We start from the raw sequence: 24425 nt of genomic DNA on the forward strand, positions 1-24425 counted from the left end.
GAAAAAGATTATGACAAATGGTGGTTTGTCACAAACATTTGGATCTCCTCACCCTCCTCATACACTTTTTTCACCCATTCAATTTGGGTGCCAATTGCTTTCATCACCAAGTTCAAGGAGTGTACGATGCATGGTGTCCAAAAGATATGACTATATTGTGCTTCTACCAAAGCACTTGCAACCCTACAAACTTTAGGACAAACTTTAGGATTGTTCTTTATTACTTGGACAACATTGTCAACTCCCACGGATTCTATGGATTAAATGAGAAGTTGGGCTATAAATTTGCATCCTTTACCTGGCCTTCATAATCATTCGCCCTCAAAAACTTTACCCCCTTGAGGGAGACAACAATCACATTTATTAATGGATGGTTTTTGTAATCTTTCTATCCATCAGAGACAATGCTCAACCTCGTTTGGATCCAAGAATCTCTTATTGTTTTGAGGAGGTTTTCTACATTCTCTCTCATTATGCAATATGGTGGTTCTGAACTTTTCATATCCAAGGGCTCGGTAGCCACAAGGTGCTTCATTTACTACTTGCACCATCTCTCTCCAATAAGGTGATCTCACTAGATTGAATGGAACACCATTTGTAATGAGTCAACGCCCAACCTTTATGTCAGCAATTTCTCTCAATTCATTTTGAAATGCCTTATCTAATGAGCCTCTCTTGCGAGATGAGAGTGTTTCTATTTCATCTTCATCTATAAATAGGGTAGGTAGGAAGGGATGTTGTCTAGTGGTTGTTTGAGAGGGTGGTGTTGGTGGTTTTTTCTTTGATCTATCTTTTTTCCCCTTTGACACTAACCTATTAGTCTCTTGTTGTTCTTTTAACATGCTTGTTGTTTGAGAAGCCGACAACCCCTTTTTACCTCCATCTGGGGGCCCCTCACACATGCTAATCCCTTGACCTGGTGGGCTTATGAAATGATGTTTAATGCAGTAAGATGAGATTCTATATTGGGTTTGGCAAAAATTACATTTCCATATATACCCTCCCCCTCCAACACATTGCTCAATTCTTGTATACTTCCACAAAGGAGAACTTTTATCAATTTTAAATCTTTGGGATCCTTCCCCACCCACTGAACTTCAACTACATATTCCATGATTCTCGCAATCTATAACAAAAATAGAATAAAAGATATTTTAGAACTTATACAATACTTGATAAAAATTTAGAACAATAAAAAAACTAAAAACAAACTATGAAAGAAGCAAAATCAAGGGTCAAATGCATACTTGGGATACTCAACACTGATTATAGGAAGGATTTGAGACTCCACAAACAATCTCTACAACCTTCTCTTCAAACTTGCAAAATGGCCACACCAAAATGAGAGAGCAAAATGAGAAAGAAAATAATAGATTAGATGAATGAAAAGTATCTTATTTGCCTTCCTTTAGGGTTAGAATCAAAAAATATATTTAAAAAATCATGTTTTAATGTTATTTGGACCACTTTTATGGCCTCACGTGCCGCAGGTCCACCCGGATTCGCCTGGGTCCACAGTGGGTCCGAGCAGGGTCCCTGATTGGGATTATCAGTCTACCCAAGTCCATGCATCAAGACTATGGGTCCACTTGGGTCTGCGATTGACAAAGAAAATAAGAGATTAGATGAATGAAAAGTATCTTATTTGCCTTCCTTTAGGGTTAGAAGCAAAAAATTAAAATTAAAATTTCATATTTTAATGTTATGTAGACCACTTTTATGGCCCCATGCACCACGGGTCCACCCGGATTCGTCTGGGTCCATGGTGGGTGTGGGCAAGGTCCCTGATTGGGACTGTTGGTCTGCCCAGGTCTGTGCATTGGGACTATGGGTCTGCACAAGCCAGGTGGACCCACAGTCCTAATCAGGGACCTTGCTTGGACCTAAGCTCGAATCTAAACCCCGACAAATTTGGTTCTGGAACCAAGCTCCAGGGTCCAAACCCAATAACGTAGATATATACACTAAAAATAAGAGAAATATAGATAAATCTAAAACTAAATCATTTCATATTATGAATCTATGATTCTAGTATACTTGATCATTGATCTATTTTCACGATTAGAAAGAAAATCAACACGTTCACATTGAATTATTGAATTACAAAATGAAATTATGAAAATTCAAAGTATGGGTCATTAGACTTAAAGTTCGTAACTTGATTCACTCATAAAAGAGGCAAGAATAAAGTTTTTGATTTCAATCATCAAATGGATTTTCAAGAAAATCCACATCAAAGGGGTACTGATGAGCTGCAAGTGTCATATCTACATCACCAGAGGAACCCAAACCATTTCCACTTTGTGAACTCATAATCCTCCTCATCATCCACATCAGCCAAAGTGGCTCTAGCAAGATCCCAGATGGTCATATCTAAATCACGAGTCTCGGGTTCTACATCCCAAAGCTTCTGAGGCCCCTTCTTGTACTTGGGATCCTTTCGTACCAATATGCACAAATTGTTGTGAATGAACACAAGGTCTTCTTCTTTTTGGAAGGCAATTGGTTACATTTGGCCGAGTGGATAAAGGAGTAAGTACTCCAATTCAGCGCAGCTCCAAAAGAGCTCATAACATAGGGAGGAGTTAAAAATTACAAGGATCAAGATAATTCAAGGAATCAACAATGTTAACTTTAAAAAATTGACTTTAAGTGCTAAATTTTACAAACTTACTTGGGATAGGATCTTTATGGTAGGAGCTTGGAGGTATATGTAGTCTTGCCCGTGAAGGTGCCACCATCTAATGGCATCCATCCTGCTTTGGTGTGCTATAACAAGTAGGTGGAAATCATTTCCTAAGATGAAGACAACAAATTCATTCCTCACATTCACCTCAATTTTTCGATCTTGAAAGATTTTAACTAGTGCCCTCTTGTACTCGTTTGCAACCCCCGCATCTCTAAATGGTGCCACTCTACCTGGAAGGCAAAGTACTTTTGCACTTTAGTACGTGGGGGATAACGTAATACAATTGCTTGCACCTTTTTGTAAAAGGTGGATCACTCTCACTCTTTTGTATGACTTGGGATATGAGATATGAATAATATTTATCATTAGTGATTATGCTAATTTTAATTTTAGAATCTAGATATCTCTCAAATAAATGGTAGAAGAATTTGGAACTTACCATTTTAATCTTTTCCAATATAGTGTCCATAGAATCATAAATATCCTTGAGGCATGACTCATTAGTGTCCGCAAAGCGAAGCATTGCTATGATTGGATTGATGAATTCCAACACATAATCCACAGGTTCCCACCAATTATCTAGTATCATTGCTTCCACTTTTTGGGCCTTTGCTCTATTGGAATTCTTCGAAATGACCCATTAGGGGCTAATGATCATCTGTGCCAATGCATACTTTACCCTCACAAGTCATCTCAAGACAATTGTGCAAGAGGAAAAGCGGGTTTCAGCAACCTGAGTACATTTTAAACTCAAGTTAGTAATACATTTAAAATATGGTAATTTAAACAACACAAAAAGTAATACTATGTAATCCAATAATATATATAAATTAAATTTTAAATTTATAAATTTACCTTCAATAATTCCAAGTTTTAGAAACTCCTAAAAATTGCTTGTGACATGTGGTGATTTCTCACAAACATTCAAATCTTTTTAGCCTTCTCATATATCTGTTCCACCCAGTATATTTGGGTGCCAATTGATTTCATCACCAAATTGAGGGAGTGGATGGTACATGGTGTCCAAAAGATATGATCATATCTAGACTCTAGCAATAACCCTATAGCCTTGCATATTGTTGCATTATTTATGACCACTTGGACAACATTATCAACATCCACTATCTCTATGGCATCAATGAGAATGCGGGAAATAAATTATGCATATTTGACTTGCCCTTCACAATCAATTACCTTCAAGAACATTGCCCCTTTGGGGCATACAACAATAACATTGATCAATGGATGTTTTTTACAATCTTTCCATCCATCTGAAATAATAGACACACCTATTTGAACCCAGGAATCTCTTATTGGTTGAAGTTGGGCCTCTACATTTTTTCTCTCATCATATATTATGGTGGTGTGCAACTTTTTCATAACTAGGTGCTTTGTAACAAGAAGGTGCTTCATTTATTGCTTGCATCATCACCCTCCAATAAGGTGATCTTACTAGATTGAAACACCATTTGCAAATAAACATCCAACTTTATGATCAGCAAAATCTCTCAATTCATTTTGGAATGCCCTAATCTAATGGGCCTCTCTTGTGGGTGAGTGGAGTTTGGTCTGCAACCTCATCATCCATAGATGGCAGAGGCAAAAAGGATGTGTTCTTGTGCTTGGTTGATTGGATGGTGGTGTTGGTTTATTTTTTTGTTTGGAAGCACTATGTTTTCCTTTTGCAAGTGCTCTATCTACATCTTCTTGCTCTTTTGCTAAAGTTTCTATTTGTGCAGCTAGTAATCCCCTCTTATCTTTCTCACTACCCTCACACGTTAATTCCTTGACCACTAGGACCCAAAAAATGTAGTTTCACTCAGGAATAGGAGCTTCAATATTGTACATGGAAATAATTACATTTCTATATGTATGCCGCACCACGAGGACATTGTGTCAGTCTTGTTGTGTGTCTCCATAAAGGAGACCCCTTATCAATTTTAAATTTTGGTGATCCTGCCCCACCCATTGAGCCTTGACTACTCATTGTATGATTCTTGCAATCTAGAAAAAAATGAAAGAAAACCATGCTTCAATATTTATACAAAAACTTGAAAAAAATTACAAGTTTTGAAAAACTTGAAATTAATCAATAATCTATGAAAGAACTAAAGAAAATGGTTGAAATGCATACCTTAATCACTTCTTGCAAGGTATTTGTAGCTCCACAATTGATCTCCTTTGAATCCAAGCACTTCACTTCAAACTTTCAACAATGAGAGAGCAAAATAGAGAGCAAATGTGAGGTCAAATGTATTAGGATGTTGAATAACAAAATCGTTTTTAGGCTTAGGAGACAAACAAAATAATTTAAAAACTCATATTTTGCTAGTTGGGCCCACTAAAAAACCACCCTTGCCCGTGAATTCCCTTAGACCCGCGTGGATTCATGTTGGATCCTCAGGGATTAACAAAGATCTATGCGAGATTCGTCCAAATCTGCAAACTGCAGATCCATAGTCCAAATCATTGGCCCTGGCCAGATCCAGATGGATCCAAGCATGAATCCAGTTCCAGATTGAACCCAGAACCGAATCCAACCTATTTTAGATAAATTTGGTAACTATGAAAATATCTCCTACTTACCAATTGATGAGCTTAAGGGACTCTCTAATGTTCGTAAGGCACAATAGTTGGTGAAGGTTTTGCAATAGGGTTGCAAGTAGAGTGGGTTTAACAATGAAGGAAACTTTGTAGTTAAGCACGCTCATGCTAGAGCAGTACTGGGATGGGTGATCGCCCGAGAAGTCCCGGTTCTTCACCTCTATGAGCATCACCTAGATCCAATGAGTGTGTTAAGTGTTCTATTCATTGTCGTGAGAAATGGGTTTGTGTAAATCATACTCATGAAACATGGGTCAATGAGTTTGACTCAAAAAAAAGCTACACAATTGGATCCTAATAACAATATCACAACTTGACTTGTTGTGGAAAATATCTCCTACTTATCAATAATTATATTATATCATATTATCTCACAATAATAATATAAATATGATCTATGTTGGCTTATGGATTATGACCACAAGTACAATAAAATCGACAATCCGTACTCGTATCATTTATTTATGAAAATCAATACAAGTTCGTGTCATTTAATTTGGGATTTAAGAATTGAACTTAAATTACTAGGGGATGTGTATATTATGTGTCTACTTTGTGTATGCTTTATGTCTTTATACATTAATGGGTATACTTTGTGTTTTCAATGTGTATGCTTCATCTCTTAATGCATTAGAGTGTATGCTTTGTGTCTTCACATATACATATTCATGCATATGCTTTCAAAGGTATATTTTATTTGGTTGATCTAAAATACTAAGACTCCAAGATAGGAATTGTCAAATTAATAACCTAATTGCACTATTACTTGCAATGAAAGACTTGTAAAATTTAAATTTACTTGAGGACAAGCAATTTTGAAGAGCGAAAGATTGTGATGTCCTTGCTTTGATATAGAATTTAATAACAAATTATTTTAAAATAGTAAACTTCTATTAAATAAATAATAATCACAAAGAAAGATTCAATTAGTAAATTAATTTCAAAGATAAATAAATAGAATATGATTATAATAGTATATTTTCAAATGTATATTTTATTTGGTTGATCTAGAATAGTAAGACTCAAAAAGATATGAATTTTCAAATTAATAACAGAGTTGCACAACTACTTTGTTGTGATAGATTTGTAAAATTAAGATTACTTGAGGACAAACAATTTTGGGTAGGCTCAAATTGTGATGTCGCTATTTCAATATAGAATTTAATAATAAATAATTTTAAAATAGTATAATTTTATTAAATAAATAATAATCACAAAAGAATGATTAAATAAGTAAATAATATTTAAAAGATAAATAAATATAATTATAATGTAATAGATAAATAAATAATAAATAATAGTATCATGATAATTAATAATTAATAAAAAGCAATGGGCCTTACATAGGGAAAGATTCTCTCGTTTTACAATCAACACTTCTGATAATAAGACAATTTGTCTTATTCAAAAAACTAAAGTATATTTGTCTTATCCCTATTTTGTTCTATCTTCATATAGAATTGGTGCAATAGAGTTCTCTTAAGGCAATCATTCATAAAGGGTCTGAACTTGAGATGTTATTAGTAAGCCTTCAAAAGATAAATTAAAATAATAAACACAAGATTCATTAGAAGGTCTATATTGTATTAAACAAGAAGCATTTGGATTAATGGTATCTGACATGTTAGTATTATAAGTACAACCAGTGAATATACTCAGAGTATTTGATATGCCAGAATTAAGAAATCAATTATAATTCATGAACAATAAAATAAATGAAAAATAAATTCTATTTAGCGATTATGTATGAAAATATAATGTAACCATATATGAGGGAATGGTGATTAGCTATGTCAATAGTCATTGATTATAAGTAAGTGCAATCTCTCCAGATTTTAAATGTAATAATTAAATTAAATTAATTAATTGGTCCTAGACTTTAAATTATAGAATAAAAGAACCTTTAATTAATTACTTTAATTACTAAATATGGGGCCCAAATTACTAAAATAAAATAATTTGTATTTGGGGTTCCAATTGATTAATGTATACCTTGGGCCCATTTTTTATTTTGGTCACAAGTGTTTGTTGTTGTTTTGGCACTCGTTGTGCACCTTCGGAGTTTTCCTCCAACAGGTTATATAGGACTAGTGGGTAGGATGTTTTTGGGTATGCGATTTGAATTATTTGTATTGTTGAGCGAATTCTAGTGGGATTTGCTTGTTACACCATTTCAAAAGTGAAAGACCACCCTTATTTGGCTATTGTAGTCTTTGTAAGATTTTGGCCTATCCTATTATGCTTGTTTTACATTGCTTAAATATGGCAAATCCAAGTGCCCTCTTTTTTTGTGCAGATACTTTTGTGTTTCAGCAACATATTGTATATATCTCTATTTGGCATTCACCTCTATGTTTGGCATTTCTAGTAATTATATGTATGTTTGGTATTAACCAAATTTCCATTTGATCGTCCACTAGTTAAATCTTGACATTGTCATCTCTGTACACCATTGTCCCATTATCACTATACGACATCCAAATACATCCTGCCAAAGGCAACAAGGAAGCTATCAAGATTGATTAGGATTTTGAAGGAACGATGTTGGAGTCTGTTTGGAGGTCTAGGATACTATACAAGATTTATCTAAGGGTCATTTGCTAGTCCAAAACATTACAATGGTATTGGGGCTAGTGAAGTTGCTAGCTTGTTGGGATGATTGAGAATTTTTGGGATTTGGATCAGGCTATAGCACCCAACAATGATGGAAAGTGGTGGTTGAAGGCACTACAAAAGATAGGCAAAGAATTTAGCCAGGGTGTTGAAATACCATTAGATATATTGGAAGCAAGTTTGTGTAAGGTGGACCAATTACCTTCAAATTTAATATAGAGGATCCTTTCTCCCATTAAGGATGCTTTAAGTCAACCCAGGCTTTTCAAACACCATGTCAAGGAAATAAAGTTGACAATTGCAGCATGTCTCAGTGAGATCTTGAGAATCTCGGCTCCTAGAGCACCATATGATGATAACACCATGATAAAGATATTGCATTTGATCGTTGACTTTTTTTCAAAGCCTTGATGTCATCAGTAGTGATCCTTTTGGCAAGAGATCTACAATATTGGAGAATTGTGCTAATTTCAAAGTAACCTTCTCTTAGATCTAGAGTTGCAAGACTTGATCCATTATATGTTTCATCACTACTTAGTCACCATTAAGGAAGATCATTATACTAAGGTTTCAATTGCTATGGAGAACCTTATGATTTCATGCATTCAAGAAATGGATGAAATATCCCAACCTATCTTATCTAGTTGTGGGATTCTAATAATCTAAAATGTGTCCCTTCTACAATAGCATGTAGATTGGTCAATAATGTATTCAAACATTGTAAAGAAAAACTAGTACCTCATTTGCACAAGTGGGAGAATGTAGATGACAACAATAAGGGCAATGCATTACATGAGGAGGATGAAGGTATAATTATAGGGCTTCTCTAGGAGCATCTTCTAAATCTTGCTACTACACCTGCATGTGGAGAACACTTGAACAATGAAGAGGTGGCTTGCATAGATCTTGCCAAGACAACATGGACAAATCAAGGTGACATAAGCTCTGCCACTACTTTGTTTCATGAGCCAGGATTTCAGTTTGTTGAGTATGGATCCCTTATGTTCTACAAACTATGTTTGCTGCCAAGGCTGTGTTCGTCATCGAGGCTATGTCTGTGTCTATAGTTTTGTTTGTGGATAAGTTTGTGTCATTGTTAGCTTTCGTGTTTGTGGTCGTCCCTAAAGAGATTGTTGAACGTGATGGTGTGAAGGATTTCATGGGCCAAGCTTCAATTCATTGAGTATGGAGCCCTTACGTGCAGTAAACTATATTATACATTGAAGTTGTGCCTATCGTCGAGGCTATCTATGTCCATCGTTGTATCTGTGGTTGTGGTCGTGTCCATGGCTAAGTTTGTGTCATCATCAATGTTTGAGTTTGTGGCCATACCTAAAGAGATTGTTCAACATGATGGTGTGAAAGATTTCATGGGTTGGCATTGTTGGGATCCTGCTGAAGGACACAACAATGTTTATATCAAAGTGGCGCAGCAAAAGTCTGACGACAATGTGGTACAGGGGAGTTTTGATGACAATTCACTCAATTTGCTTGCGCGCTTGGTTTAGGATCTTGGAGTTGGAGTGTTGGGATGACTGATTGGTCAAGGACAAGCAATCTTTAGGTGGCAAGGATTTGTGATGTCCCCAATTTTTAAATGTAATAATTTAAGTAAATTAATTGGTCCTAGAATTTAAATTATAAAATAAAAGGACCTTTAAGTCATCACTTTAATTAATAAATATGCGGGTCTTTGTATTTGGGGTTCTGATTGATTTATATATATCTCTGGCCCATCTTTTATTTCAATCACAAGTGTTTGTTGCTGCGTTGTAATGACCCTGCTCAAATCTGATCTCAAAGTGCTGATAAGGAACTCAAGGAATATCATCAAACAATTCACTTGCAACCTCCCAGCTTGCTGTTTTATGTGATCAGACTGGTACAAATGCTTGTAGAAGAAACCAAAGTACTCCAAACGTTTAGAAATCAAACTACAATGCATACAATCTAACCTAGAAGCATCAATGACTCAATTTCATCTTTAACAATGCTCATATATGACTTCTAAATGCAAACCATGCACCTACAGCCAACTAGTAATTTTAGCAAACTGTTGGTATGCGACCTATATGTTGATAAGAACATCTATAGCCATTGACATTTTGTCAAATAGTTGGCATACATTTTCATATCACATTCAAATGAACATTGCAACCCTGTGAGACTTCCCAAAGATGATGTCTTATTGAAATGCAATTGCCTACACAAGTTTTCATGGAAATGCCAAGACTCTTGGCTTACAACATGACCCAACTGAAAATGCCAAAGTCTACTTACATCGTCTACCTACAGCAGCTCTATAAAATGCATCTAAATGACACATAGATAGCATGAAATCTTCAAGGAACCTGTAGCTTGAAGTTGACTTGAGTCTCCAATGGTGAAGCAAGCATTATCTTAGAAGATGAAGACCTCATGAACCCAAATTGAGCCACCTATGTTGTCGCCCCTGTTTCTAAAGCAATGGCAGGTATAAAATAATATGCAGCCTCTTGGTTGCCAACAAAGCCTCCAACAAGATCTCCTAGACATCTAATATGAAGTGCCTCCACTCCTAGATGAAATTGTCCCAAGATGAAGTGTCTATGAGCAAAATCGAACCTCTCACACAAGCTGATATGAAGACAGAAATTCTGGAAAATCTGAGCATGCAATCAAACTCCTTCATGCCAAACTTGCGGAAGACTCAACACCAAAATGTCTCCACAAAGCCCTAAATCAAATCATACAAAAACTTGGCTAAAGGCCACTAAGTTTTAACAATGGAGCTCAAATAGAAAGTCTGTAGTAACTTTGTCCCAGCTGCAATAATTCAAGTGATATTTTACACCCACAAAATTGCGCACCAATTGAGAGTTTTCGTTTTCAAAGGCCAAAAAAACTGCAGAAACCCTCCAAAACGGGGACATTACAGTCCGCCCCTCCTGAAATTGCTTGTCCTCAAGCAATTTACCACCTAGATCCCACAAGAAGAATTGCATAGTGTCCCTATCATCACCAAACAACTCCTGCAACATTTGCTCAAACCATCTGTCATTTTGTTGTACCAACTCGATACCATCACCAAGTGCCGCAGAAGTATAGGCCTCAAGTGGAAGCAAGCCAAGAGACTGATCATCCTTGCCTCCAAACCTCACGCAAGATAAACTATCATCCCAACTATTCAGCACATGCGCTCCTGAATTATGCATCATGAATAGGTCATGTACATGTGAATCAAAAATGAAGCTGTGAGCATTCCTCACCATGTACACCTCTAAAATCTCCTTTGTGAGCCCCGTTTGCAATCCCAATGCACTAGTAGGATCACAAATATTATCAACAATGCTCATCTCAAGACTAGAATGAAGAGAGCTATCATCATCCAAGCCATATAGTGGATTGTCATGTGACCAAGCAGCTTCTACTTCGAACAATGGATTGAGAATCATCTCATGTTTCTCCTGAATCACCTTTTTCTTTCTCTTACTATCCAACCCTCTGATACAATGCAAGCCTCCATCCATAATACCCCTCAATAAATGCCTCCTACCATCAACCTCAAAAGACATTTCCATCTTAGGTACATTTAGGGTAAATACTCCCAAGTCCTGGAGCCACTTCATTCCCAGAACTATGTCCATCTCTCCCATGTTGAACACATAAAAATCTGATGTAACTCTTAGTTGTTCAATCTCAACGTTAGATTAGCAACCTTTTTGGTGCATGCAAGAGTATATCCATCTGCTACTCGAACTCTGAATCCATCAAAATCCTCAACCTGAAGTGTCGCACTAGTATCAAGCATAGCAATGCAATGCTGTTCATCAACTATCCCTGTGAACTTGAATGTAGTCTCATCCTGAACATTGGCAATATATGCCATGGGAGTAGAAGTCGCCTCACCTTGATCAAGTTCTGAAGCAACCTGCTGATCAACTTCATCAGAATCAGAGTCCTCAAAGTATACCCACATGAAATGGTTTGCCTTGCTCTTTGGCCTCAAAGGGCAATCATGATCCTTGTTGTAAGGCTCCTTGCACCATTAGCATAATTTCTTCTTCCTCAACTCTTCTCGTGTCTCCTCATCCATCATAGTTACTGATTTCTTTTTCTTGTCTGATTGTTGGGGAGTCTCATTGCTTGTTGAAGGGATTTCCTTATGCAAGCTCTTGCTCTTTGGTGCTGCAAACTCCATGCTCCTAGCCTTCTTCATTACCTCCTGAAGAGTAGGAGGATCAAAGGCTTTTATCCATCCTCTCATAGGCTCCAATAAGCCCTCCATGAATAACACTACCAGCCATCTCTCTGAGATGTTGGAAACCATCACTAATAATCTCTGAAATTCTCCAACGTAACTCTTCAAACTCCCAACTTGCTTGAGTTGAGCCAAATCTCTGAAGTATGATTCTGGGTCTTTCTTGTCAAAGCGTTCCACCAATCTATCCACAAACTCTTGATAAGATGTGATCTGATTATGCTGCAAAGTAACTAACCCATGATACCACCATTCATGTGCTACTCCTTCCAGGTGCAAAGTGGCAAACTTGATGGCTTCCTCTTTTGTCATGGGTCGAAGAGCCAAGAAAGTATCCAACTTATGAATCCATGATTGTGCAGTAGATTTGCCACTTCCATCAAACATAGGTAATGTAAGCTTATTAGTAGCCTGCTTGAGATCCTTATTCTGATTCTGAGGTCTGCTCTCCTGTCAGGACCTGTAGTAGTCCATCCTTGTTTGTACAAAATGATCAAAATGCATGAGCTCTCGAGCTCCTGGTGTCAATCGTTGCCATTCATCATGAGCAGCCATATATACATCAGCAAAGGTAGGCTCCTCAACATCTTCAACATTCTCTTCTACTACATGTTCTTCCCTCAAGAAGGTGGGTCGTGTAGGTCTATCTGTTGTTCTGGAAAGAGTTCTATGAACTCTAGGTGATCCCACTGCACTCCTGTTATCCCCTTGCTCCTAATTCCGTCTATCCTATGTGTTCATGCGGTCAACCATGGTAGTAAGTGCCTGCAAAGCCTCAACCATCCGCTCTTGTCCTGTAACCATTGCTCTGAAAAATTCTCTTGTTTCCTGATCCTCATTCCTATTGTCTCTTGGTGGGCTACGCTTTTGCCTGTCACTCATGGTGTCTAGCGGCCTGTCAAACCCAGCTCACCTGCAAGTGTAAAATCTATGAGAGTCAACACCAAGTGTCTACATGTGATTGCTAAACCCTCAAGATGGCAGGAATTTAGCTTTGATACCACTATAATGACCCTGCTCAAATCTGATCTCAAAGTGTTGATAAGGAACTCGAGGAATATCGTCAAACAATTCACTTGCAACCTCCTAGCTTGCTGGTTTATGTGATCAGACTGATATAAATGCTTGTAGAAGAAACCAAAGTACTCCAAACGCTTAGAAATCAAACTACAATGCATAAACTCTAATCTAGAAGCATCAATGACTCAATTTCATCGTTAACAATGTTCATATATGACTTCTAAATGCAAAACATGCACCTACAGCCAACTGGTAATTTTAGCAAACAGTTGGTATGTAACCTATATGTTGATAAGAACATCTACAGCCATTGACATTTTGTCAAATAGTTGGCATACATCTTCATATCACATTCAAATGAACATTACTACCATGTGAGACTTCCCAAAGATGATGTCTTATTGAAATGCAATTGCCTACACAAGTTTTCATGGAAATGCCAAGACTCTTGGCTTACAACATGACCCAACTAAAAATGCCAAAGTCTGATCACATCGTCTACCTACAACAGCTCTATAAAATGCATCTAAATGACATGTAGATAGTATGAAATCTTCAAGGAACCTGTAGCTTGAAGTTGACTTGAGTCTCCAATGGTGAAGCAAGCATTATCTTAGAAGATGAAGACCTCATGAACCCAAATTGAGCCACCTATGCTGCCGCCCCTGTTTCTGAAGCAATGGTGGATATAAAATAATATGCAGCCTCTTGGTTGCCAACAAAGCCTCCAACAAGATCACCTAGACCTCTAATATGAAGCGCCTCCACTCCTAGATGAAATTGTCCCAAGATGAAGTGTCTATGAGCAAAATCGAAGCTCTCACATAAGCTGATATGAAGACAGAAATTCTGGAAAATCTGAGCATGCAATCGAACTCCTTCATGCCAAACTTGCAGAAGACTTAACACCAAAATGTCTCCACAAAGCCCTAAATCGAATCATACAAAAACTTGGCCAAGGGCCCCTAAGTTTTAATAATGGAGCTCAAATAGAAAGTCTGTAGTAACTTTCTCCCAGCTGCAATAATTCAAGTGATAGTTCACACCCTCAAAATTGCGCACCAATTGAGAGTTTTCATTCTCAAAGGCCAAAGACAACTGCAGAAACCCTCCAAAATGGGGACATTACATGCGTCAACACTTGTTGTGCACCTCCGGAGTTTACAATCAATAGGGTATCTATCACCAATGCGTAGGATGTTTTTAGGTATGTGACTTGAATTTTTTTTATTGTTTTGTGAATTCTAGGGGGAGTTTTGCTTGTTGCGCCATTTTGGAAGTAAAAGCCCTTTATTTGGCTATTGTAGTTTTAGTAGGATTCTAGTCTACCCTATTCTACTTGTTTCACTTTGCTTGGATCTAGAAAATCTAAGCGCCATCCTTGTCTGTGAGGATACTTCCGTGTTTCGGCAACATATTGCATATTTCTCTGTGTTATCCATTCACCTCTATGTTTGGCATTTCTAGTAATCATATATGTATGTCTGGTATTAATCAAGTTTCCATTTGATTGTCTATTGGTGAAATCTTGACATTGTCATCTTTGTATGCTATTGTCTCATATCACCGTACAGCATCCAAATACACTTGTCGAGGTTCTATCCAACTCTATTTGCAATCTAAACAACCTTGAAATGATTGTGAGAGGTTTGTATAACAATTTCTAGCCTTCGGAATGATCTTAGTTGGCCTTAAAATCGTGTAAATTTTAATTCCTTGTGAAACATGTAATAGTCAAAATGTGTAGAGGAATCTTTTGGAATGAATGCGGTAATGATAGCCTTGTGTCCTAGGTCATGTAAGTATATGCTATTTAGTTATGCATGCTAATGGATCAGAACTTGATATATGCCTTTGTGGTGATTAGAATCTCCTAAAAATTGTGTGTGGCATTGATAGATTAATGTAGAGCATGTGTTCACACCGATGAGGTGGAATTTGAAAATGCAATGAAATGTGTTAGGATCTGTGGTGGCTAATAGATGACTAGAATAGAAATGAAAAATTTGCAATCAAATAAGTAGGGAACAAAAAATATTTTTTTGGGTGATGCAAGATTGCTTTTTCAGCTTGAAATGCTTTTGCATCAACTAGGAATTGATAATTTTTTGCAAACTAATTGGGAAGAATGGAGTTTGAATTGACACAAGATTAGGTATCAAAAGATGACAAATTGATGAACAATGCTTACGAAGCTGAGTTTCGTATGGGTAGCAGCAAGCTTAATGCCAAGGATAATTATGAAAGATGATTTCCTTGTATAAGTTTGTGCTTATTAGAATGACAATTAAAAGCTTATATATTTCCAAGTTAAGGGGTTACAAGCTAGATTCCTTAACCACTTGAAGAACTGACATTTCCTATGCTAGTGTCTCACTTGGCTTACTACTGTTGTTTTGTTTCATTTTCTTTAGTTTCTTTGTGATAGTATAGTTACACTTTTGTTATGTAATCATTGCTTCCCTTTTAGAGATAGGTAGAAGTTTTCCCTTTTGTAATGGCTATACCTCCATGTTTTTTGATGGTTCTCACCTTGGTGAGGAATTATGTGGAAGTCTTGTGTTATTACATTTTCATAAATATATGTTTGCCTTTTTTTTTTTCTTATAATGATTTTAATACATAGTAAGTTTTCCAAGCCTATAAAGCAAGTGCCTAAATGCAATGGTAAATTGTGAGCCTCTCATCGGGGAGGTCTTGGGTTAGAATCTACTTGAGATTAACACAATAATAATAGGTGAATAATAAATAATCTACACTTCAGCTGATTACTTATCAAAAAAAAAGTTTTCATCTGTTAAACGATGTAATATCTCATAGACGATTTGGAGAACCCAATAAGGCAAACAACCTCAATATTCAGAATCATCAATGCCAATTCCTTTAGCAAAAACATAGTCTCTTGAGAAGAAATGAAATATCAAAATTGGATTACAAAGATGCAATATGCTGGCTAAGAAATCACGCCCTTTTTCAATTGTCAAACCACTGGCTTCCCCACCACGTTTAAAACTTTGGCAGCTTCGACTTTTATATTTTTCTTTTCTTTGAAATATTTGTGATATGACACGGAGAAGAGTACATAAAGCATGATCAAGGCACACTAGAGGAAAGTAAAGAGCTGATTTTATAATATGGGTTAGGGTGGGGTCCCATGGACAAGGACTTCCAAAAGAAAATATCAGTGGGTGCTGCTGAGATTTCTTAGGATTATTTTTGAGTGAGTGGTCCTATGGTTTTTGTAACTTAGTTTAAGCTCCTAAATTAATGGAAACTAGTGATCTTATAAATTCAATTATTTCGCTGGGATATTGGGTTTGGACCCTACCAACTAGGTCTGGGCCTTTCTCGGGTTTGGATTCATGGCTAGCTTGGGTAGGATCCGCGTCCCAGAACATGGGTCCTCTTGTATACCCATGAACCCATGGCACAAACCGTACGTGAACCTGCAGGGACCTGAAAGGACCATTAAGGACCCCACGTGGACCCATGGCCCGAGGCCAAAAAGTATGTTAAAAACATGAAAAACTATATTTTTCTATTATTTTATTATGGTACTATATATATATATAGTTGGCAGTGGACCAACAATCCTCCTAGAGTTTGCAATATGGCTTAACCACCTCCTACAGTTCTATAAGACTAATGGTTGTATTGAGCATTGATGGGTCGATCTTTCGGTGCAATGACAACACTATCTATTCTAACAAGTGGTATTGGAGCTTGGTCACAGGTTTGAATCTACGCAAGCCACGGCGAGTGACACTGGGAGCGGGATTGTTGGTAGTGGGCCAGCGTCCCTTGCGGGGTTTGCGACATGGCTTAACTGCCTCCTATGGTTCTATAAGACTATTGGTTGTATTAGGCATTGATAGGTGGATATTTTGGTGCAATGACAACCCTATCCATTCTAACACACGCACACATAAATATATTCAAGCCCACTATTAATAAAATAAAAATGTGACAAGAAATATCATTAGCAATTGGATTAATCTAAATCCAACGCAAAGCTGATTTAAAATGTCCCCCCAAAATTGAACCATATATTGAAAAAATGGAAACCACGTAGGCAGTCAAGCCTAGTCCTAAATATTGTTTCTCTTATTTTTGTATATATAATGTGTGTGTGTGTGTACTCATGAAGCCGTACCTGAATCCAAGCCCATCTTTGAACCCGAACTGACAGCTTAGTTATTTTGTAATATCTAATTCAATATGGTTAATTAATATTAAAAAAATTTAAAAAAATTTGGTGGGAATTTAAAAGTTCCATACGATTGGCAAGTGGCAGAAAAAAAGCCCAAGCTGGTGGAGGAATTATAAGCCCTGCCTCAATTGCACCCACTTAAAGTTTTCAAACTAAAAACTGAGGGCTGCTATCGTTGAGGAAAAAATTCTAATTAATCCTGTAGTATTTAGTTTGTGTCAAGAGACCCCTCAATCCTTCAAGATTGATCCTGAATCCCCCATCACACGCCCTCCCAAAGGGACCCCAGCCTTAGTATTTATAGATACTATCATTTTGAGAACTTCTCTTGCTTGAACTTATCTCATATTTGATTGATGGTCCTTTTGTCATATTTTGAGTCTATTTAGTTTTATCAAGAGTCTATCATGCTATGTACATTTTATGCTCTCGTATGTAATTGTTTCATTTAATTTATATTCGAAATGTCCCATGTATGCTGATTAAGCCACATGCTTGACGTTTTGTTAATGATATTTGTCTTAAAACAGTATTTATTGGCTGAATATATGGCAGTTTGATGGTTTATTGGTTAGAGGGGGACCTCGTACATTTTCTATGGTCTTATATTTATGCTTGAATTATGTCTCAAGTGTAATCAATGCCTTTGAAACATTGCACTGGATGTGGATATTCCTATGGTTTCAGTAAAAATGTGGTGGTTGAGCCCATGGAATGAATTAATTGTTTTTGCATGTAAAGTGACATCATAAGACACAATGTTGAACTATAAACATTTGGTCGTTTTGTCTTCTATGATGACATTGACAAAACATGTTTCGTCCTAGTGCAGGAGTTGGCCGGCTTGATATACATATAGAACATATACGAATGCCCCTATGATCACAAATCAGGGTGAGGCCTAAAGTCTTTTGTCTGGTCGCTGTTACTTGCAGCATGATTTAAAATGGTAAGCAGGGAAAAGTCATAGAGTGGAAATTGGATGTTGCGAGGAGGAAATTAATGCAAGTATAGTGGTGCTAAACCCTGGCGATTGGTGTTTAGTCAATCTGGACGAGGATGATTCTGATTGACACTAGGCTGGATAGAGCTCTAAGGTGTAGATGATCACTGAAATGTTATCTAGCCATATGATGAAGCCCTGTGATACATTTTCCTGTACAATTAGATAGAAGGAAGTATGCTCTCTTATCCATGGTGATCAGCGCTGAAGGGAAGTTTAAGAGCCATTGGATTCAGGCCATATGGCATGCCCCAATATTATGAAAGTTATGTATTTGAGTAAATTATTTATATACTAGTGTTGCAAGCCAAAATCTTGACCAGAGCTCTAAGGTGTAAATGATCACTGAATGTGATATGACCATGAGGTGGATCCCTGTGAGACATTCTCCTATGAATTGAAGAAAGTTAAAGAGCTCCTGGAGTCTGGCCATATCTCATGCCCCAAAACTATGAAAGTTAATGAATTTGACAAATTATGTTGGTATGAGTGTTTTAAGTAAAATTCTTTACAAGACTTCTAAGGTGTAAATGATCACTGAATATTGTATTTCCATGAGGTGGAGCCCTCTGAGTATTCTTATGGACAATTAAATTAATGAAAGCATGCTCTCTTATCCCATTGTGTTGAGCACTGGAGGGAAGTTTAAGAACTACACGAGTCTGGCCACATGGCATGCCCGAAAAATATGATGTTAATGATTTTAACAAAATTGTTTATATACAAGTGTTGTAGTGGAAAACCTTTACTCGATAAGTAATGCATTTGTTTAGCCTTATTGTTCTATACCCATATCTAAAGAATGCTTTAGACTTAAAATACCTCAGCCAATGTGAAATTGCTAAGTAATTGTCTTGATTTAGCGTTTAGTAATTAGAAAGGCGTTTCAAGATGAATTTCATGGTCAAATTATGTTTTTTTTGGTTAATCAGGAGAGGAATTGGTTGGCAGCTCTTAAAGGCAAGTGAGAAGCTAGCAACACAAATGGGATCCAGCGAACTGTATTTACACTGTAGAATTATTGATAAAGCACCATTGAATATGTACACAAAAGCTGGTTATAAAGTTGTCCAGACCGATACAGTCAACATATTGACACTGCTTACATGGCAACGTCGTAAACATCTCATGTATAAGAAATTGCCACTTAAAAATTAGTGCACAAAGTTAAAATGAGTTTGAAGCTCCATATTGTAACATATGCTTTTTTAGATGATTTCTAGAAATTTAGCTTATTTATTTTCATGAACAAAACCACGAGGCATAATGTGAAAAGCGCAGGTATGTCTATGTCTATTGTTCAACATGATTATGAATATTTAATTTCACCATACCTAATATTTCGAATAATGACTTGTAGTTCATCTGTAATGTAGCATAAATGTCATATAACATCTTTCGTTTACTTTGTACAAAGGTTTCAGAACTACAATATTGGTACAAACTACAGACAAAATAAAAGGATGCACAACCCCATAATAAAAGTAGGAAAACTTTCCATGACAATATTTGGAACTATTAGTCTTATCACTGACCGTGTCAATATCAACAGAACTGAGATCAAAGCAAGATTCAGAAATCCTTTTACAAGGTGAATTGAAAAAATAAAATCCTCATATTCTTTGAAGTAAAATCAGCTGCATTACGCATTCTTCTAGATGTTGGCTGTTTTATTTGAGAATCAGTTTACTCTTTTCTTGAGTATGTTGAGATTCGTAATCGCATTTACAAGATATGAGATATGTGGGGACCATAGGACATGATTTAAAAAAACCAAAATTTGGCTACAAAATATAGCAGCACATACTATTTTATTTTCTTTATGAAATAAGTGCATTTTCAATGGGTAATCATAGATCCATCCAGTCTTTTGAAAAAGTAAAATACAGAATATTTTATTATATAACTTCTGATTTTACTATATAATCTCATCTTTGATGGCTACAATTAATGCATAATTATTTAGTTCTAGATTTCTAGAATAGATTGTACATTGATTTTATAATCAATATTTTGGGTCACACTCATCGATCCACCATCAGAATTAAAGGGAACTAAGAGACATCTAATAATTAATTTGTAATAGTCTTTAGCATAAAAAGATCCTAATTAATTAATTGCAAAAATGAATGATATGGAGAATAGCAAGATTTATTAACTAAAGTTAAAACAAAATCTATAAACGAATTTTAAAATTAGTTAATGTTATTTGTGATTTATTTTATAAGAACTTCATTTTTTATTGTGATTAATGATGAATTGAAGAATTCCAGTCCCTTATTTTAAAATTTGTTTTTGTAATATAAGAATGTATACTATTTTTATTTTATTTTTTGACATTACTATGATTTTTCATTTCATTTATGTATTATACTTTTATTATCAAATATATTTCTACACTATATTTTTATAATCAAATTTTCAATATTAAACATTATAACTTTAATCGACAAATACTTGTTGTAATTTTGATTTATGTTAATTATTTTTCTTTTGTAAATTCATTAAGTAGAATTTTTTTTTTAATATAAGACTGTATACTCTTAATTTATTTTTTATCATAGAATTTTTTTTTTTTTTTTCCTGAATAGTCCTTTTCAATTAATAAAATTTACTAAAATTACAATTCACAAAAAAGGGCTGAGGGATACAGGATCACCCCGCGAATGAGTTCTATTGGCCGAAGTCGGAGCAAACAACATGGCCGCAGCCAGCAACTATAAACTATTCATCAAAAAAAAAAAAAAAAAACCTCATGCTGCCAAGGCAGTACCAGCAGAGGGAGGAGGATCATCTTTATCAGGAAATCCCCACGCATCAGTGGGATTGTGAGGCGGACTAGGAACAGTCCAGCCGTCAGCAGCATCCGCAGGATTTGGGGTAGTTGCAGTCTCCGCATCCTTCTTGTCTGGCCGCGGAGGAGAAATTGCCAAGGCCAGCCGGGGAAACTTGCCAGAGTGCGCCCGTCTAGGGGAGGAGCCGGAGACCAGCCAGAAGCCCGCCCAGGGGGGGGAGTCGGGGACCAGCTAGAAGCACCACGTGGTGGGGAAGAGGAGCGGCACCTCTAACCGCCATGACCACCGCTGGGAGAGCGGTGGCGGGGACCTTGGGAGTGCGGCGTGTGCGAATGGTGGCCAGAGGACTGGCGACCGCGAGATGAGGAGGCATCAGCCGAGGCATCCGAAGGCACTCTGACAATGGTACAAGGAGCATTGCCCCAATGGTTTAACAATTCTTGTAAGTGGGCAACCTCTAGGGCAACTTTATTAGCTTGCACCTATATCTGCATAATGACATTGTTACAAATGCATGCCTTAGTGTACATTGCAATGTTAACATCCAAAAAACTGTGAGTGAATAAAATTGCATTCCTATCTTTCCATAGAGAAAACAAAATTTCCATCCTGAAAGTATGCCAAATCTGGAAAAACTTCCAAGGAAATCTGGAGGAATCACCCAGCAGGATCATGTGCCATGAAAAAAGTTCGGGCTTGAAAGGCTTGAAAAAATCATGGATCCAGTGCCAATAATTTTGAGCACGTTTGCAAAACCAAAAAATAGGCAAAAAGGACTCAGGTTGGCCACAGAAGGGGCATCTGGGATCAGGAACCCCAATGTGCTTGAGCCGAGGCCCCAGGGGAAGACCTTGGAAAGCAAGGCACCAAGCAAAGTGAGCAATCTTTGGTTCTATAATGGCACTCCAAATGGTGTCGAACCGTTTTCTCCATTGAGAAAGCGAAGAATGCAAATGCCATCGTTGATTAAGCGTGTCCACCATCGGAAGGTGGGGCAAAAGCCATCTGTATCCCATATTGGGCTTATAATTGGTAAATGGAGTGGCAGGAAACCACTTCCAATCATACTACCAAGGTTGAACAAACTGAATCCCCACTTTATGAAGTAAATGCACAGGGATGGAAGACAACAGAAGCTCATAAGTCTGGCGATCGGCACGTACAAGGCGGTATTGAACTTGCATATCCTCCCAAGACCATGAAATTCATGGTGACTCTTGAAAAAATGTCCTTAGTAGTGCGAATGCCACGTTTATAGAAACGCAGAGCACTGGCACCTTGAGTCTTGGCAAGAGGAATACCCTAGAAGGCAAACAGGGGAGACCACCAAATGTTCTGCTGATTTAAGGACAACCCATTGCGGAACTCATTACCAGCCCAACGAAGCCAAGGTTTAACAGCTTCCCAGGCTTTCTAGATGCTATTTATAATGAAAGAGCCCTATATGACCACTGGTTCTCGCATAGTGAGAAGGGTCTGAAAACCAATTCCCTTCCACGCCAGTCTGTTAGCAGGGAAGCCTGAAGAGATGCAATGCCTGACAAGAATTTTCCAGGCTTCATCGCCAGAAATAGCTCTGATAATCCATTTAGCACAGAGGGCAAGGCCCTGCTTCCGAGTGGAAAGCAGGCCGAGACCCCCAGATCCCCTTGGGAGACAACAGAAATCCCAAGCAACTCTGTGAAAACCATGATGGTCAGAACCAGAGGCCCAAAGAAAATCTCTGAGCAAACATTCTAATTTGAGATATGAAGCTTCGGAGGGAGCCCAACAAGAAGAATAAAACACATGGGTGGCAGCCAAAATCTTAGAACAAATCTGGAATTTACCAGCAAGAGAAAGCGGCTTAGTGATCCAATAATCAAGCTTTTTGGTAATCTTTGTAAGCACAGCATTCCAAAGTTCCACAGGGGAAGCCTGGAAAGCAAAGGGAATGCCAAGAAAGTGGAAAATTTCTCCATGAGTAACCCATTTCTATTGGAATTGGCTGAGCCAAGGGGGAGCTGGCAAAAAAGACTGTTGGTAACAGAGCATTTTATGCCATTGAATGGCAGAGCCAGAGGCTAAAGCATTTTTGATGTTTTCTTCATCTTCAAGAAGAGTGAGAAAAGAATCATCAGCAAAATGTCCATTAACTAACTGGGAGGAAGAATCAGGCAAGGAAATGCCACGGACCAGCCCAAAAGACACAGAGTGAGCAAGTAAATAACCAAAACCTTCCGCAGCAAGGACATAAAGCGCTGGAGCTAACGAACAACCTTTTCTGATGGAATGAAAAAGTCCAAAAGCTTCAGATTGCGAATTATTGATGGTGATGCAAGCATTAGCGTCACCAAAGAGCATCTCCACGAACTGAAGGAAACTGGGACCAAAACCCAGAGCCTGAAGCATAGCCAAAATGAAAGGCCATTCAATGCAATCATAGGCTTTAGCAAAATCTATCTTTAAAAAGATAGCCTGCTGCTTGGACTTACGGGCCCATTCCATACCTTCCTAGATAGCAATGATGTTGTCAAGAATATACCTGGATTTGATGAAGCCAGTTTGTTCAGGCCGCACAATTAGAGGAAGCATATGGTGGATTTTGAGAGAGAGCGCCTTAGCAATGATCTTATAAGACACATTCAGGAGGGTGATGGGCCTCCAGTTGCAAATGTCCTCAGGATCACCAGCTTTAGGTATGAATTTAATATTGCCTTTATTTATGATCGCTCCTAAGCTTTTAGAATGGTATGCTTCAAGATAGACTTTGTGCAGATCAGGACCAATTTGCTCCCAAAGATGTTTGTAAAATTCATAGGAAAATCCATCACACCCAGGGGATTTGTCATCCGCCATGGAGTAAGCTGCCTCTTTAAGGTCTCGGAGGGAAAGAAGTTGCTCACAGAAATCGCGTTGCTCAGCCGCGAGGCGGTTTGGAGTAACAGTAATACACTTTCTAAGAGCCTCCTCCTGAGCAACCGAATGGCCCTGCGAAGCAAAAACATTCTCATAGTGAAGAACAAAAGCTTGCAGGATGTCTGGTAGACTGGAAAGAACATTAGTTCCCTGTTTTATCTTTTTAATCCCAATATTGGTATGACGGTCTCAGAGAGCCTGGAAGAACTCCTTCGAGGCTTTGTCACCAACCTCCAACCAGTGGAGACGGGCTTTGATTTGAGCTCCTCGGGCAGCATAGTTATCAGCAGTTTGCTTTTCATGGTGAAGCTTGGCAAGCTGAAGTTGCAGATCCACATCAAAGGGGTTGAAGG

At 37.5% G+C, this 24425-nt stretch overlaps 1 protein-coding gene across 2 annotated transcripts in view; it reads left to right on the forward strand.

Moving 5' to 3' along the window:
• LOC149558706 (GCN5-related N-acetyltransferase 5, chloroplastic-like) overlaps positions 1–19729 on the forward strand; it is a 51271-nt gene extending 31542 nt beyond the window's left edge. The window contains exon 3 of one of the 2 annotated variants that reach the window (XM_089832805.1): positions 19312–19729. In XM_089832805.1, coding sequence (XP_089688931.1) covers positions 19312–19537 — 226 coding nt within the window. In that variant the 3' untranslated portion in view covers positions 19538–19729. Of the gene's footprint in view, positions 1–18208; positions 19152–19311 lie in introns of those variants that run through there. The other variant, XM_089832807.1, reaches the window with a different exon arrangement.
• The last annotated feature ends 4696 nt before the right edge of the window (positions 19730–24425 follow it).

The sequence above is a fragment of the Cupressus sempervirens genome, chromosome 5 (assembly GCF_028749045.1).
Source record: "Cupressus sempervirens isolate cs-2001-9-10 chromosome 5, ASM2874904v1, whole genome shotgun sequence".
Classification (NCBI taxonomy): domain Eukaryota; kingdom Viridiplantae; phylum Streptophyta; class Pinopsida; order Cupressales; family Cupressaceae; genus Cupressus; species Cupressus sempervirens.